The sequence below is a fragment of the Scyliorhinus canicula genome, chromosome 5 (assembly GCF_902713615.1).
Source record: "Scyliorhinus canicula chromosome 5, sScyCan1.1, whole genome shotgun sequence".
NCBI lineage: Eukaryota > Metazoa > Chordata > Chondrichthyes > Carcharhiniformes > Scyliorhinidae > Scyliorhinus > Scyliorhinus canicula.
Genome location: NC_052150.1, coordinates 18,481,504 through 18,494,240, shown reverse-complemented (window position 1 = coordinate 18,494,240; position 12,737 = coordinate 18,481,504). Strand labels below are relative to the sequence as shown.

General features: G+C 41.8%; 1 protein-coding gene across 6 annotated transcripts in view; it reads left to right on the top strand.

The window, feature by feature from the left end:
- The window catches only part of fyco1a (FYVE and coiled-coil domain autophagy adaptor 1a), a 261,315-nt gene that overhangs the window by 56,989 nt on the left and 191,589 nt on the right, over window positions 1-12,737 (top strand). For 5 of the 6 annotated variants that reach the window (XR_005460614.1, XM_038796689.1, XM_038796690.1 and 2 more), the window contains 4 exons: window positions 2,298-2,390; window positions 2,529-2,647; window positions 6,004-6,171; window positions 9,404-9,553. Coding sequence is in view for 5 of the 6 variants with exons in the window: in XM_038796689.1 (XP_038652617.1) it covers window positions 2,298-2,390; window positions 2,529-2,647; window positions 6,004-6,171; window positions 9,404-9,553 (530 nt within the window). In the remaining variant the exon portion in view is untranslated. The remainder of the gene's footprint in view (window positions 1-2,297; window positions 2,391-2,528; window positions 2,648-6,003; window positions 6,172-9,403; window positions 9,554-12,737) is intronic. The other variant, XM_038796694.1, reaches the window with a different exon arrangement.

Genomic DNA, 12,737 nt, shown 5'->3' with positions numbered 1-12,737 from the left:
TGTAGATCCAAATACTTTTTAAGAGTTTAAGGTATCTTCCACCACCACCAACTCAGGCAGAGAATTGGTCCCCGATATGGTTACCCTCTGTCATTTTACCCATTCGTCCAAGTTAATTTCCCGAGACTAAATCCAAAATTGCGTCTCGTTGGGCCTGTCACGCATTATTTTTAAAACAAATATCCTGGACACAGTACATACATTTTTCACCCTCAATGCCCCTTATATTGTTTGAAACCCAGCTGATATTGGGATAGTTAAAGTCTCCTTCTATTATTGCCCTTTTATTCCTGCAGGCAGAAATTTGTCTCCATATATATTCTATCTCCTTCTCACTATTTGGGGGTCTGTCAAATACTCATAGTAGTGCGACTTCCCCTTTTTTATTCCTAAACTCAACCCATAGAGTGTAATTTGTTAACCTGTGGTTTAACACAGTGGGCTAAACAGCTGGCTTGTAATGCAGAACAATGGCAGCAGCGCAGGTTCAATTCCTGTACCAGCCTCCTCGAACAGGCGCCGGAATGTGGCAGCTAGGGGCTTTTCACAGTAACTTCATTGAAGCCTACTTGGAACAATAAGTGATTATTATTATCAGTATATCAACCCTTCTCACAACTGTAATTGATTCTTTAACCAATATTGCTACCCCTTTCCTTTTTTGTCACCTGCACTATCCTGTCTGGAAACTCTATATCCAGGGATATTGAGCTGCCAATATTTCCCATCCTTTAACCAGGTTTCTGTTATAGTAATGACATCCTGCTGCCATGTGTCTATCTGTGTCCTTATCTCATCTGCCTTGTTTGTATTGAATTATAAACAGTACAACCCCATTAATTTTTATTTGCTGGATGCTTTTTAACCCTTGCTTCTTTTGTCTTTCTGAGTGACTGACCACATCACTAGCTAATGTTCTACCTCCGGTTTCCTGATCTGGCTCTGACCCATCTAAGCCTACCCTTGGGTCCCCATCCCCCGCCATACTAATTTAAAATCACATAGAACTAACAAAAGCCTGTGCGAGGACATTGGTCCCAACTCTGCCCGGGTGCAACCCATCCAGATTGTACAAATCCCACCTTCCCCAGAACCCGTCACAATGTCTCAAGAATCTAGATCCCTCCTTGGTACACCATTCTCCAGCCATGCATTAATTTGATCTGTTCTCTTATTCCTGTTCTCGCTCGCCCATGGCACTTGGGGATTACTACATCTGAGGTTCTGCATTTTAATTTGCTAACTTCCTATATTCAGCTTGAAGATCCCTCATCCCTTTGTTTACCTATGTCATTGGTACCTATGTGTACCACTACCACTGGCTGTTCAACCTCCCTCTCCGGAATTTCCTACAGCCGCTCCATAACATCCCTGACCCTGGCACCAGGGAGGCAACATACCATCCTGGATTCACATCTGCGGACACAGTCGCGCCTATCTGTATCCCTTAACGTTGAATCCCCATCACTATAGCCCTGCTGCTTGTTTTCCTCCCCTCCTATGCAGCAGAGCCACCCATGGTGCCATGCACTTGGCTTTTGCTGCTTCTCCCTGAGAGGCCACCCCCCAACAGTATTAAAAGTAGTGTGTCTGTTTCAGTGGGGAATAACCACAGGGGACTCCTACTTTTCCTTCCTGAGCCTTTTACTTTGTCTGATGGTTACCCATTCCCTTTCTACCTGTACAATCCTCACCTGCTGTGTGACCACCTCGCTAAACATGCTACCCATGATGTTCTCTGATGTCCATCTGCAGCTCCAGCTCCAAAATGCATTAGCCACTAGCCGCAGCTGGGCACATTTTCTGCACACATGGTCATCAGGGACATTGGAAGGGTCCCTTATTTCCCAAATTATGCAAGAGGAGCACTGCCATGAATTCTGTCTAGATTAAGCTAGTTACCCCCTTTTAAGAGAATTTAATTAAGCTAGGGACCTTCCTTTATTTCAAAATCCTTCCATTATAATCAAAAGTCCGTACCCTTATTTAAGCTAACATATTATACTTTGAAAACAGTAAGAAAATACTCTGCGGGTCTTCCTTACCAATCAGCTTTTTCACTTGGGACCATGCTACTTTCTGAACTGTGACCAGATGGTCCCCACCGCAAGTCCGCCCCGCTCACCTTTCTGAGGAAAGGTTAAAAAATGAAAGGAGCGACTCGCTCCCTTCTCACCAAACTCCCTCAGTCATCAAATTCCAACTTAAGCACTCTACTGCAACCCAAAGTAGCCCTTATATTGAAACTAGTGATGTCCTGATACAAAATGTTGATATTGATGCTTTGATTCTGACAGACTGTTGGAGAAAAATTGGAGGCTGTGAAAAAGCACCTTAATGAGCGACAAACCCACATAACTTCAATGGATAAACAACTCCTTGAAATTCAAGTGAGTTTAACTTGTACACCATTTGAGAATAGAAATCAGCTGTGCAAGATTTTTACCCTGGCAAACCTCAGTAATATTATGCCCCATTTTATCCCAACTTAACATTTCCAATTGTTTTTTCACAAATTTATTTTAAAGGCTCGCAACTGTAAATTATCAGAAGAATTGGAACAAAAAGCACAAGTAATTGTGGATTCACAATCATTGAGAAACGAAAAGGAAGATCAACTGAAATCCCTTACAGAAAATTTCAACGGGTATGTTTTAAAAGCATGGTAGCTGTGTTAACCTGTCTGTTCATTTGCTTTTAAGCTTGTGGTTTGCATAAAGGCCACTTGAATATAGATGTAGTTGCAGTAGGTTGTAATTAAAAAGATAACATTCTGGAGGCAATATATGGAACAATATGGAACAACTTTCCATTTTTTTGCCTCCAGGCGCTGCATCAAATGTGCTTTTCTCCATCAAATTGCAGTAGAGTGAGACTTGCTAGCCGTGCAGGCAAAGACAATTTTATATTAAAGCAATTTTAAAAAATTTTTTTTTTTAAAAAGTGTCGAATTAATTTTTTCCAATTAAGGGCCAATTTAGCGTGGCCAATCGATTTAGCCTGCACATCTTTGGGTTGTGAGGGCGAAACCCACGCTAACACGGGGAGAATGTGCAAACTCCGCACGGACAGTGACCCAGAGCCGGGATCGAACCTGGGACCTCGGCGCCATGTGGCAGCAGGTCTAACCCACTGCGCCACCGTGCTGCCCTTATTAAACCAATTTAATAGCTGCTGAGCTCCTAAACTGGCTGGGCGGCAAGGTAGCACAGAGTTTGGCACTGTCACTTCACAGCGCCAGGGTCCCAGGTTCGATCCCCGGCTTGAGTCATTTTCTGTGCAGAGTCTGTACGTTCTCTCTGTGACTGCATGGGTTCCTCCGAGCGCTCCGGTTTCCTCCCACAAGTTCTGAAAGACGTGGTGTTCGGTGAATTGGACATTCTGAATTCTCCCTCCATGTACCCGAACAGGTGCCGGAGTGCGGCAACTAGGGGATTTTCACAGTCACTTCATTGCAGTGTTAAAGTAAGCCAACTTGTGACAATAAAGGTTATTATAATTATTTGCTGTGGTTAATTGATCTGTGATTCACCGCTACAAAGAAACCAGCTATTTGAAATTTAAACCTCGAAGCTTTTAGCAATGCTGGAAGCCTGGGGATGAACACACACGAATCCTGTGTGCTCAGTTTTCCTGGGATATAAATGCTGGAAATTTCATTGCTTGACATGTTTCCCTCCTTTACACTGCATTGCATTATAATATGTTGCTTCTCACTTCAAATTGAAATTTTGATGTCTAGAAAAAGGGCCAGGAAGAGATTTTCTTTCTTGCTTTTCCTTCGCCAATCTAGAGAAATCGGAGATATTCAGATATTTTGCTCACTTAAACAGGGAGCAATTATTATGGGTAAATTTGAAACAATATCAAAATTTCACCCTCTTTTATGGTGGGATTCAAACTGGGGTCCCCATCGCATTACCATGAGTCTCTGGATTACTAGTCCAGCGACAATACCACTACGCCACTGCCTCCCCTTTTAAACCTGAAACATTCTTGAGTATAGCAGAGCATATTTCCTTTATCCAGTTGATAGTACCAATTAGCTCAAAGTCATCTGAAGTGGAATTGAGTTAGTCTGTTAGATAGACGGGCTTGCACTGTTTAATGTTTTATAGTATGAGGAGTGGTAGAAAATAATTGTACCTCACTGGAAGACTGACACTGTATGCTTTATATACCTGGAATTGTTAGTTTTCAGTCAGCATCCAGGTTGAAAAGTCAGCTTTTCAATTTGGATTTGGGTTTGAGTTTATTGTCACATGTACCAAGGTACAGTGAAAAGTATTGTTCTGCGTACAGTCCAGACAGATAGTTCCACACATGAAAAACATATGACATACGATAGATAAACAATGTAAATACATAGATATCGGGTGAAGCATAAGGCGTGTAGTACTAATCAGTCGAGAGGTTGCGTGGAGGGATCAGTTCAGTCCATAAGAGGGTCATTCAGGAGTCTGGTAAATCTGTTTGTGCGTGTTCTCAGACCTCTGTATGTCCTGCCCGATGGAAGTGGTTGGAGGAGAGAATAACCTGGGTGGGAAGGGTCTTTCATTACATGGCCCGGTTTCCCAAGGTAGCGGGAGGTGTAGACTGAGGATCATGACACCCAATATTTAGCTGCAAAAGGGTCATACTGTTAAGATCCCCAGGCATCACTATTGTTTTACGAAATATCAGGAAGATTGTAGAGGATAAAGTCTGCTTGCAGGAATAATTAGTGAAGCTCAACCTCAGTGACTAGCCTGCACAGATGAGTAAAGTTCATACAGCCTCATTACGTGTGTGACCAAACAGCTTGCTGCAATTTGAATATATGTTTTTGTTTATTCTTTCATGGGATATGGGTATCACTGACAAGGCCAGCATTTTTTCTAATTATTCCTGCAAGCTGACTTTATCCTCTATAATTTTCCTGATATCTCATAAAACAATAGTGATGCCTGGGGATCTTAACAATAAGACCCTATTGCAACTTTGGATGTTATGATCTTGTACATCAGGCCACATGCATTACCAATTTTTACAGATCCACCCCTAGTTACACTTGAACTGAGTGGCTTGCTGGGCTACTTCAAAGAGAAGTTAAGAATCAGCCACTTTGCTGTGGGTCTGGAGTCACGCATAGGCCAGACCTTGTAAAAATTGCAGATTTCCTTCCCTAAAGGACATTGGTGGGCCAGGTGGGTTTTTAATGATTGGTTTCATGGTCACTGTTACTGAGATCTTTATATTCCAGATTTAATATTTATTTGAATTTAAATTCCACCGTGATGGGATTTGAGCCCATGTTGCCAGATTAGTAGTTTGGGTCTCTAGATGACAAATCCAGTGGCATTTCCACTCAGCTAATGCCTCCAAATTTTAATATCCCATGCTATCCTATTTTCTGATCTCGTAACAATGACTACAATTCAAATGTTCATTGGCTGTGAAGCATCTTGGGATATCCTCAGTTTGTTGAAGCTGCAATGCGGATGCAAGTCTTTTTCTTTATCTACATATCAGTGAACCATATTATCCACAGCTCCTTCACAGGAACGCTATGAAATAAAATTCGATACTGAGTCACATGAGATGATATTGGGACAAATATTGAAAGGCTTGGTCAAAGAAAGAGTTTTAAATAGTGTCTTAAAAGAGGACACAGGTGGAGGGATTTGGGGATGGAAATCCAGAGCTGAGAGGGAAGGCAGCTGAAGGCACGGCGGCAGCAAGCAAAATTAGTTAATATAAATAACCAATTCACAATACCCACAGAAAAAGAGCTGGTATTTGTTTCTGCTGGAACAGCTCATAAGCCTCTAGTCTAAGCAATTACAGTATTATTAATTTTAAATTTAGAAAACATTAAATTGTATTAGCTTCGGAGTGAGTGAACTTTCAGTGCAATTCCCTTCGGTTTCGAATAATATTTAATGCATTGAATGCCTTCAGGCTTCATTAAGTTACTGATGTCTGCTGTTCACGGTTGGCTTAATGAGATGTATTTTTCAATAGTGCTCAGCAGGAGTTGGAAGCTGTAAAGAAGGAGCTGGAAGAATATAAACAACACCTTGAGAAAACGCAAGAACAGACAGAGAGAAATGAGCAAAGACTTGTGGCTGAGGTTGATGACTTGAACAGAACTAAAGAATTTCTTGAAGAGCGCTTAATCGAACTTATTAAGTATGATGCAATTTATTTTCATTCCGATAATTAACTACTATTTTAAATATTTTACTAAGTTGCTTAAGGTCTAATAACCTCTGATTATTACTATTTTACCTGATTATCTCAGCTTGAATATATACAGTTAGGATTTACTGCTTTTCATGGAAAGAAGTGTCTAGGTATACAACAAAATTTGTACCCAGAGTTATGCTCATTATGAACTTTGCCCTTAGTTGATTTTCTCGGATATGCACAAGTGTCATTCTTCCTCTGCAAGCAGATGGTGTTGTATAACTTTGAAGATTCCACTCTAGTATAAACTAGTGCGACATATTGGGCTGGGTTTTACAATCAGCAGCACAGCACGATGGTAACTTTGAAGAAAACTGGCCACAAAAGTCTTGTGATTTCTGTTACATGGATTGCCCCTTCTTGGTATTTGTTTAAAACTGACACTAAATTGATGATATCAAGCAGGATAAGCAGCCAATCACATTGAGGTTTTCTCATAGGCAGCAAACCAGAAAATAAAAGCAACTGAATCCCTTCACCATTAACTTAAAAATTTACAGACTGTGAAATAAACGATTGGGACTTGCACAGGGGATGAAGGCTGAAGCCAAAATATCATAAAGAAACTTTTTTTAAAAGGTTCATTACAATACTCAACTGGGAGATATAATTCAGGATCTTTATCCAGAGGTGTCTTTGCTATGCCAGATGCCCTTGCACTACACCTCCCCTCAAGTCTTTATAGTACACTCATGCTACACTTTACAGCATCATGTATTTGACTTTATAGATTTGGTCAGTCTGGAGGCTTTACAGTTCTTCCAGATGTCGCTCTGCTACATTTGGAGGAGTGGTAGGCTCTGTTGATTTAGGCAGCCTTTGTTGATTCCGAGTTTGAGTTGCCGCCTCTGTTTCAGGCACTTGTTTGCCTTCTGCTCATATGCCATTTCTACTCCTTGGAAATCAACTTCTTTTTGTCCACTCCCCATCCGCTCTGCTTGGGGCTCAAGCTTGTCCCATTCTTTCTGAGGAGAATGTTAATTCTGTTCATGTGTAGTGCGAATCCTGTTTTTCTTTTTCCATGTAGTCCACCATGGGAGTTGAAGATGTCTCTCCCTATTGTTTAGATATTCCTCATCAGTGGGCTCACCTTGTAGTTTGGCTTTCATTGCGACGCTGTGTTCTGTGTGTTTTCATGCCCCACTGAGGTGTGTTGCTCGTTCCTTGATGGTCCCTAGTTCCTTGCTCCAGTATCGTCTTGCAGATTTACGCATTGGCTAGTGTTTGCAGTGTTTGTGTCCTGGTGCTGACAGGTTGTTTTACATAATTTTCTTCCTTTTGCTACTGTAGGATATCTTCTTTTTCTCCCAAAAATAAGGTACTCAGTCTGGTTGATGGAGGTACTAAAAATTCACTTAATACCCTTGCATAAGAACTGAATCAAAAACCTGGATCAAAATAATACATAAACTTGCAGCGAAAAATCATTAAGACATCAACATAATAAAATACTTCATAATAAAAATAATTTCAACAGATGCTTCAAGAATTCTGGAAGGCTAGAATTCTTCTGAAAAATTAATCATACGATCATATTCTTTTGGAAATCCTTATCTATGGTTTAGGCCCTTACTCATTTTTCATTGGGTTTTATTCTCAGCTGAGACCCCCCCCTCGATTCAGTCAGAAAGATGACAATCACTCGACAGGTGATTAATTAATTAGACATTAATCACTTACTCAAGATTAGTTATTATTTCCCTGACACTACAGTTTCTCAAGCGTTTTCTTACGGTTTAAAGTCTTTACGTCATGACTAGTCTCCAGCCTTGCGATGTTACTAGATTGTTGCAATTTGCTAAATGTATCTTCATATTGTTTCTTCGGGTAAGGTTTAGATGGTACATCTTCAAAACATTGTTAGTATCTAAGACATGACCTTAAGGGTTCAATAATTCATTTTTTACAATGTTGATTATACATTTTGCAGACTAAGTATTTATAAGAATCATTTTATTTCCCAGTACGTGTTTAGTTGATTTATTTTTCTCCCAAAATGATTAGTAGATCCAGCAGCTACCTTGAGGTTTACTTTGCACAGCCAATGGTACTGATAGCAGCTGTTGGGGCCTGAGTTTGGGGCTCATTCTTCAGCAGGTAATATTCGTATGTGTATTTCATTTGAGGTACAGTGGTAATTATCTAAAGATTTGGCTAGTCTGACGAAGGGGGAGTTTCTGCCACCTGTAAAGAAATTGGACAAGCTGATTCTGAAAATAGTAAAGACAATTCAGAGCTGAAGTCTTTTCAGTGGTGCGCCACTCGGGAACTTTCAGTTCCGTGTAGTAGACAACAGAGGTTATCTTGACATCTTCTGCTGTTTTAAGAAGGTTAAGGGCAATACGGGCATCTCTGCTTAAGAGAGAAATAGATTGGACGTGGATGATGTACATGATTTTGAATATCTGCTTGTCGCCATGTCTTCGTGATGCGAGGACCTTTCCTATCGCCAGAAGTTTGATTCCTCCAGGCCTGTGGATATACCTTCAATTCACTGAGAGGCTGAGAGAACGAGTGAACAATAGGGTTTATTAGTCATGAACTTGCCTAGCCAGAGTCAGTTGTACAGATGAATGCCGCCCACAGGCGGCCAGTCTATATATGGCCCTGGTACTTAAAAAATACACATTCTTTAGAAACAAAATAACATATTTTGATTACTTAATCTTATGTGTATGCATGCCCCAGTCATTTATTTATTTATGTAAAATTTTAATTAAAAGTGAAAAAAATGAGTGTTTATTTCAACTTACTGGTTTGCTGTCTGTGAAAATACCTCGGTGTGATTTGCTCACCCTGCATGATGTCATCATGCAGGGGCTGGTTTAGCTCACTGGGTTAAATCGCTGGCTTTGAAAGCAGGCCAGCAGCACGGTTCGATTCCCGTACCAGCCTCCCCAAACAGGCGCCGGAATGTGGCGACTAGGGTCTTTTCACAGTAACTTAATTGAAGCCTACTCGTGACAATAAGCGATTTTCATTTTCATCACTGCTGTTTGGCACTTGCCGATGCCCTTGACTTGGTGCCAGATTCAAACTAACATCTGGAATGGGGAATCCACGCTTCAGAAGACACTAGTTCTTTGCAGGTGGTTTTCCCCAAAGTAGGTGAAGCAACAATGTCTGCTTGATGGTAAACATATTTTGCAGACTCTTTTATTTGTTTTTATTTCAGAGACAAGGATGCTCTGTGGCAAAAATCTGATGCTTTGGAATTTGAGCAAAAGCTCCGCTCAGAAGCACGATGGCTTGGAGACCGGGAGGTTAACTACTGTCTGGATTGCCAAAGTCCGTTTACGTGGTGGTTACGTCGGCATCACTGCAGGTATGTTTTTGTAACGTTTAATTTGAGAACTTCGTGGCTCAGTGTAAAAAGGTTGGAATGTTTGGCCTTCACGCTCAGCAAGCTGCAGTTGCTTCTACTCATTCACTTTGGTGGGCGAGCAGTTGCCAAAGTGTTTTCGCACAAGACTTTATTTATTTATTCTTTCATGGGATGTAGGTGTCACTGCCAAGGCCAGCCTTTGTTACCCATCCCTAAGACCAGGCAAAGATAGCAGATTTCTTTCCCTCCAGACATTAGTGAACCAGATGGGTTTTTACGGCAATCAATGACATGGTCACCATTACCCAGTCCAGCTTTGTATTCCAAATTTATTAACTTGAATTCAAATTCCATCAGGTGCCATGAATCCATGCCCCCCAGAGCCTTACCCTAGGCCTCTGGATTACTAATCCAGCAACATTATCGTTACGCCACCGTCTCCCCAGGTTGTTGACCCATTTATAATAAATGAGTGGAAAACCCAGCTCAAGTTGTCTTGTGAGGAGCCCACAGAATTTCTAACTATGTTATCAGAATGCCATTCAACAATTGGACATTTACATAATTATCTGCTGCTGCATTTGTTTACCACACATTTTCAGATGTTTAATGAGGCTTTTTGCATAATCCCAGCAGAAGAAAAAACTTGAATATTATAAAATCTCGCAAAATACAAGTTACACCATTGTTTTAAATGAGGGACATTGTCGTAATAACCCTTAGTATACATTTATTTAATGCAAATTAGAATTGCATATTTTCTTGTGGGGTTACTTTCATTTATCTATGCATTACCATATTGATGACACCTGCAGCACAGATAATGGAACATAGAACATACAGTGCAGAAGGAGGCCATTCAGCCCATCGAGTCTGCACCGACCCACTTAAGCCCGCACCTCCACCCTATCCCCGCAACCCAACAGCCCCTCCTAACCTATTTAGCCACTCAGGGCAATTTATCATGGCCAATCCACCTAATTTGCACGTCTTTGGACTGTGGGAGTAAACTGGAGCACCGGTAGGAAACCCACGCAGACACGGAGAGAACGTGCAAACTCCGCACAGACAATAATCTTGGTAATCAGACCCAAATTGTAAACTCCCACATTACAATGCTCACCTTAGTAATACAGTTAATATAATATTATTAGAGAAAGTGTACAGCACAGAATCAACTCTTTCAGCCCAACTAGTTTGTGCTGTTATTTATATTGCACAGGAATCTCATCCCATCCAATCTGCATCATCTCAGCCTTTCTGCAGTGATGGCTTTGCTGCAGTTCATCTGTAAAGCCATGTCAGTAAAACTCACATCAGTGGTACCTGGATCAGTAAATAATGCTTTTGTAATAAATACCCATTTCAATACTATCCATATCCCAGTACACACGTTGGTGGTACATAGAATCAAAATAGTGATATTTCTTTTCCATGAAGCTGACAACTCCATGCTGCCCAAATAGCAATGCATTATATCATGTTACCCTGTTTAATAATACTCTCGTTACCTGTGTTATTGGTACCTGTATTATCTGCATGATTCTTCATTCTGAATCAGAAGATCCATCTCAGAACTTGAGCATGTAATTTACATAGAGAATAGGAGGCTATTCCGCCCATCGAGTCTGCACTGGCTCCTGGAAAGAGCACCCTACCCAAGGTTAACACCTCCACCCTATCCCCATAACCCAGTAATCCCACCCAACACTAAGGGCAATTTTGGACACTAAGGGCAATTTATCATGGCCAATCCACCTAACCTGCACATCTTTGGACTGTGGGTGGAAACCGGAGCACCCGGAAGAAACCCACGCACACACGGGGAGGATGTGCAGACTCCGCGCAGACAGTGACCCAAGCCGGAATCGAACCTGGGACCCTGGAGCTGTGAAGCGATTGTGCTATCCACAATGCTACCATGCTGCCCTTAATTATTATTATTATTATAAGGATTAGATCTATTAGAAGGACAGCCAGAATGCAGACTACGGCACCTTGGAGCAAGAATCCAAAGGCGGAAGAGGTAGGGGAGCATAAAGAGGTAGTTGTAATCTATGCGGACACTTCTGTGCTGTACTGAGGGAGTATTGCATTGGAAGCATCAGCTGCAAAATTGGATAACCCCTGAAAGCGAAGGTAGTGATGTGCCATTCACCATCGTTCATTGCTTCTGAAGCAAGCAAACTTTCTGCTGCCTCCTCCTTTAAGTGATTGTAGTGTGCAGCCAGCAATGCATTTGCTCCTTAGTGGCTCACATAAGCAGGGGATGCAAAATAGTGAAAGGCGAGCACTAGGTCAAACTAATCCACATTACTCAAAATCAGTATACACCTCTTAAAGGGGAATTGCATTTCGACTGCAAAACAGGTACTGAAAATCATTCTGAAAATGAGCCTCATCTGGGAAAGATGCCAGAATGGCACAACATGGCAGAGTTGGGGCTCCAAGGTTTTCACACCCTGCACTGGAGGTCTTGGTGCTGGAAGAGGAGAGATGTCACCGAACCACAGGAAGCCCTCTGGAAAACTCTCAGAAGGGAGTAGGACCACATTGATGGAAGGTTGTTTCCAGGAGTCTAGCCTGTTAGGTCACAAATGTAAAACCTTGGTCTCTTCTGTTTCCTGTTGATCCTTGGTCGGCTGCCTGCCTGTAATCTACATTCTTCTGGTTAGCTGCTCCCCCAATTGGATTTCTGCTTAAACTACAGACTTTAGGCAAACCTGAAACAATCCTGGTCTGATGGACCTGCCCAGGACTTCCCTTTTAGGTTCAGCAGCAGAGCCTATGACGTCAGTTTGATAGGCTTGGCAAGCAGCCAATAAGTGTGGCTGAATTCTGAACTATTTCCTGTTGTTGCTTGCGATTGGTGGAGCCATTCAGAATCTTCTGGAAGAAAGGTGGGCCATCTGGAGAGCTCCACTTTGTCCTCAGTTCTAAGGAAAAGTTCAACCTAGAAGCAGCTGGAAGACACTCTCTCTCGCCTCTCTCACTGCCAGGCAATTTAAAACCTACAAGTCAGACCTGTGGAGGCACTCCTGTTTAAAAGACACAGACAGCTGTCAGATCTGTGATGAGACCTTGTGGACTGCAAGCGGTTTTCCCTCAGGTCTGTAACACTTTAATCCTCTGTCTGTATGGCTGGGAAGAACCCAATCTGCGAACACTCTTTATAAAGGAGCTG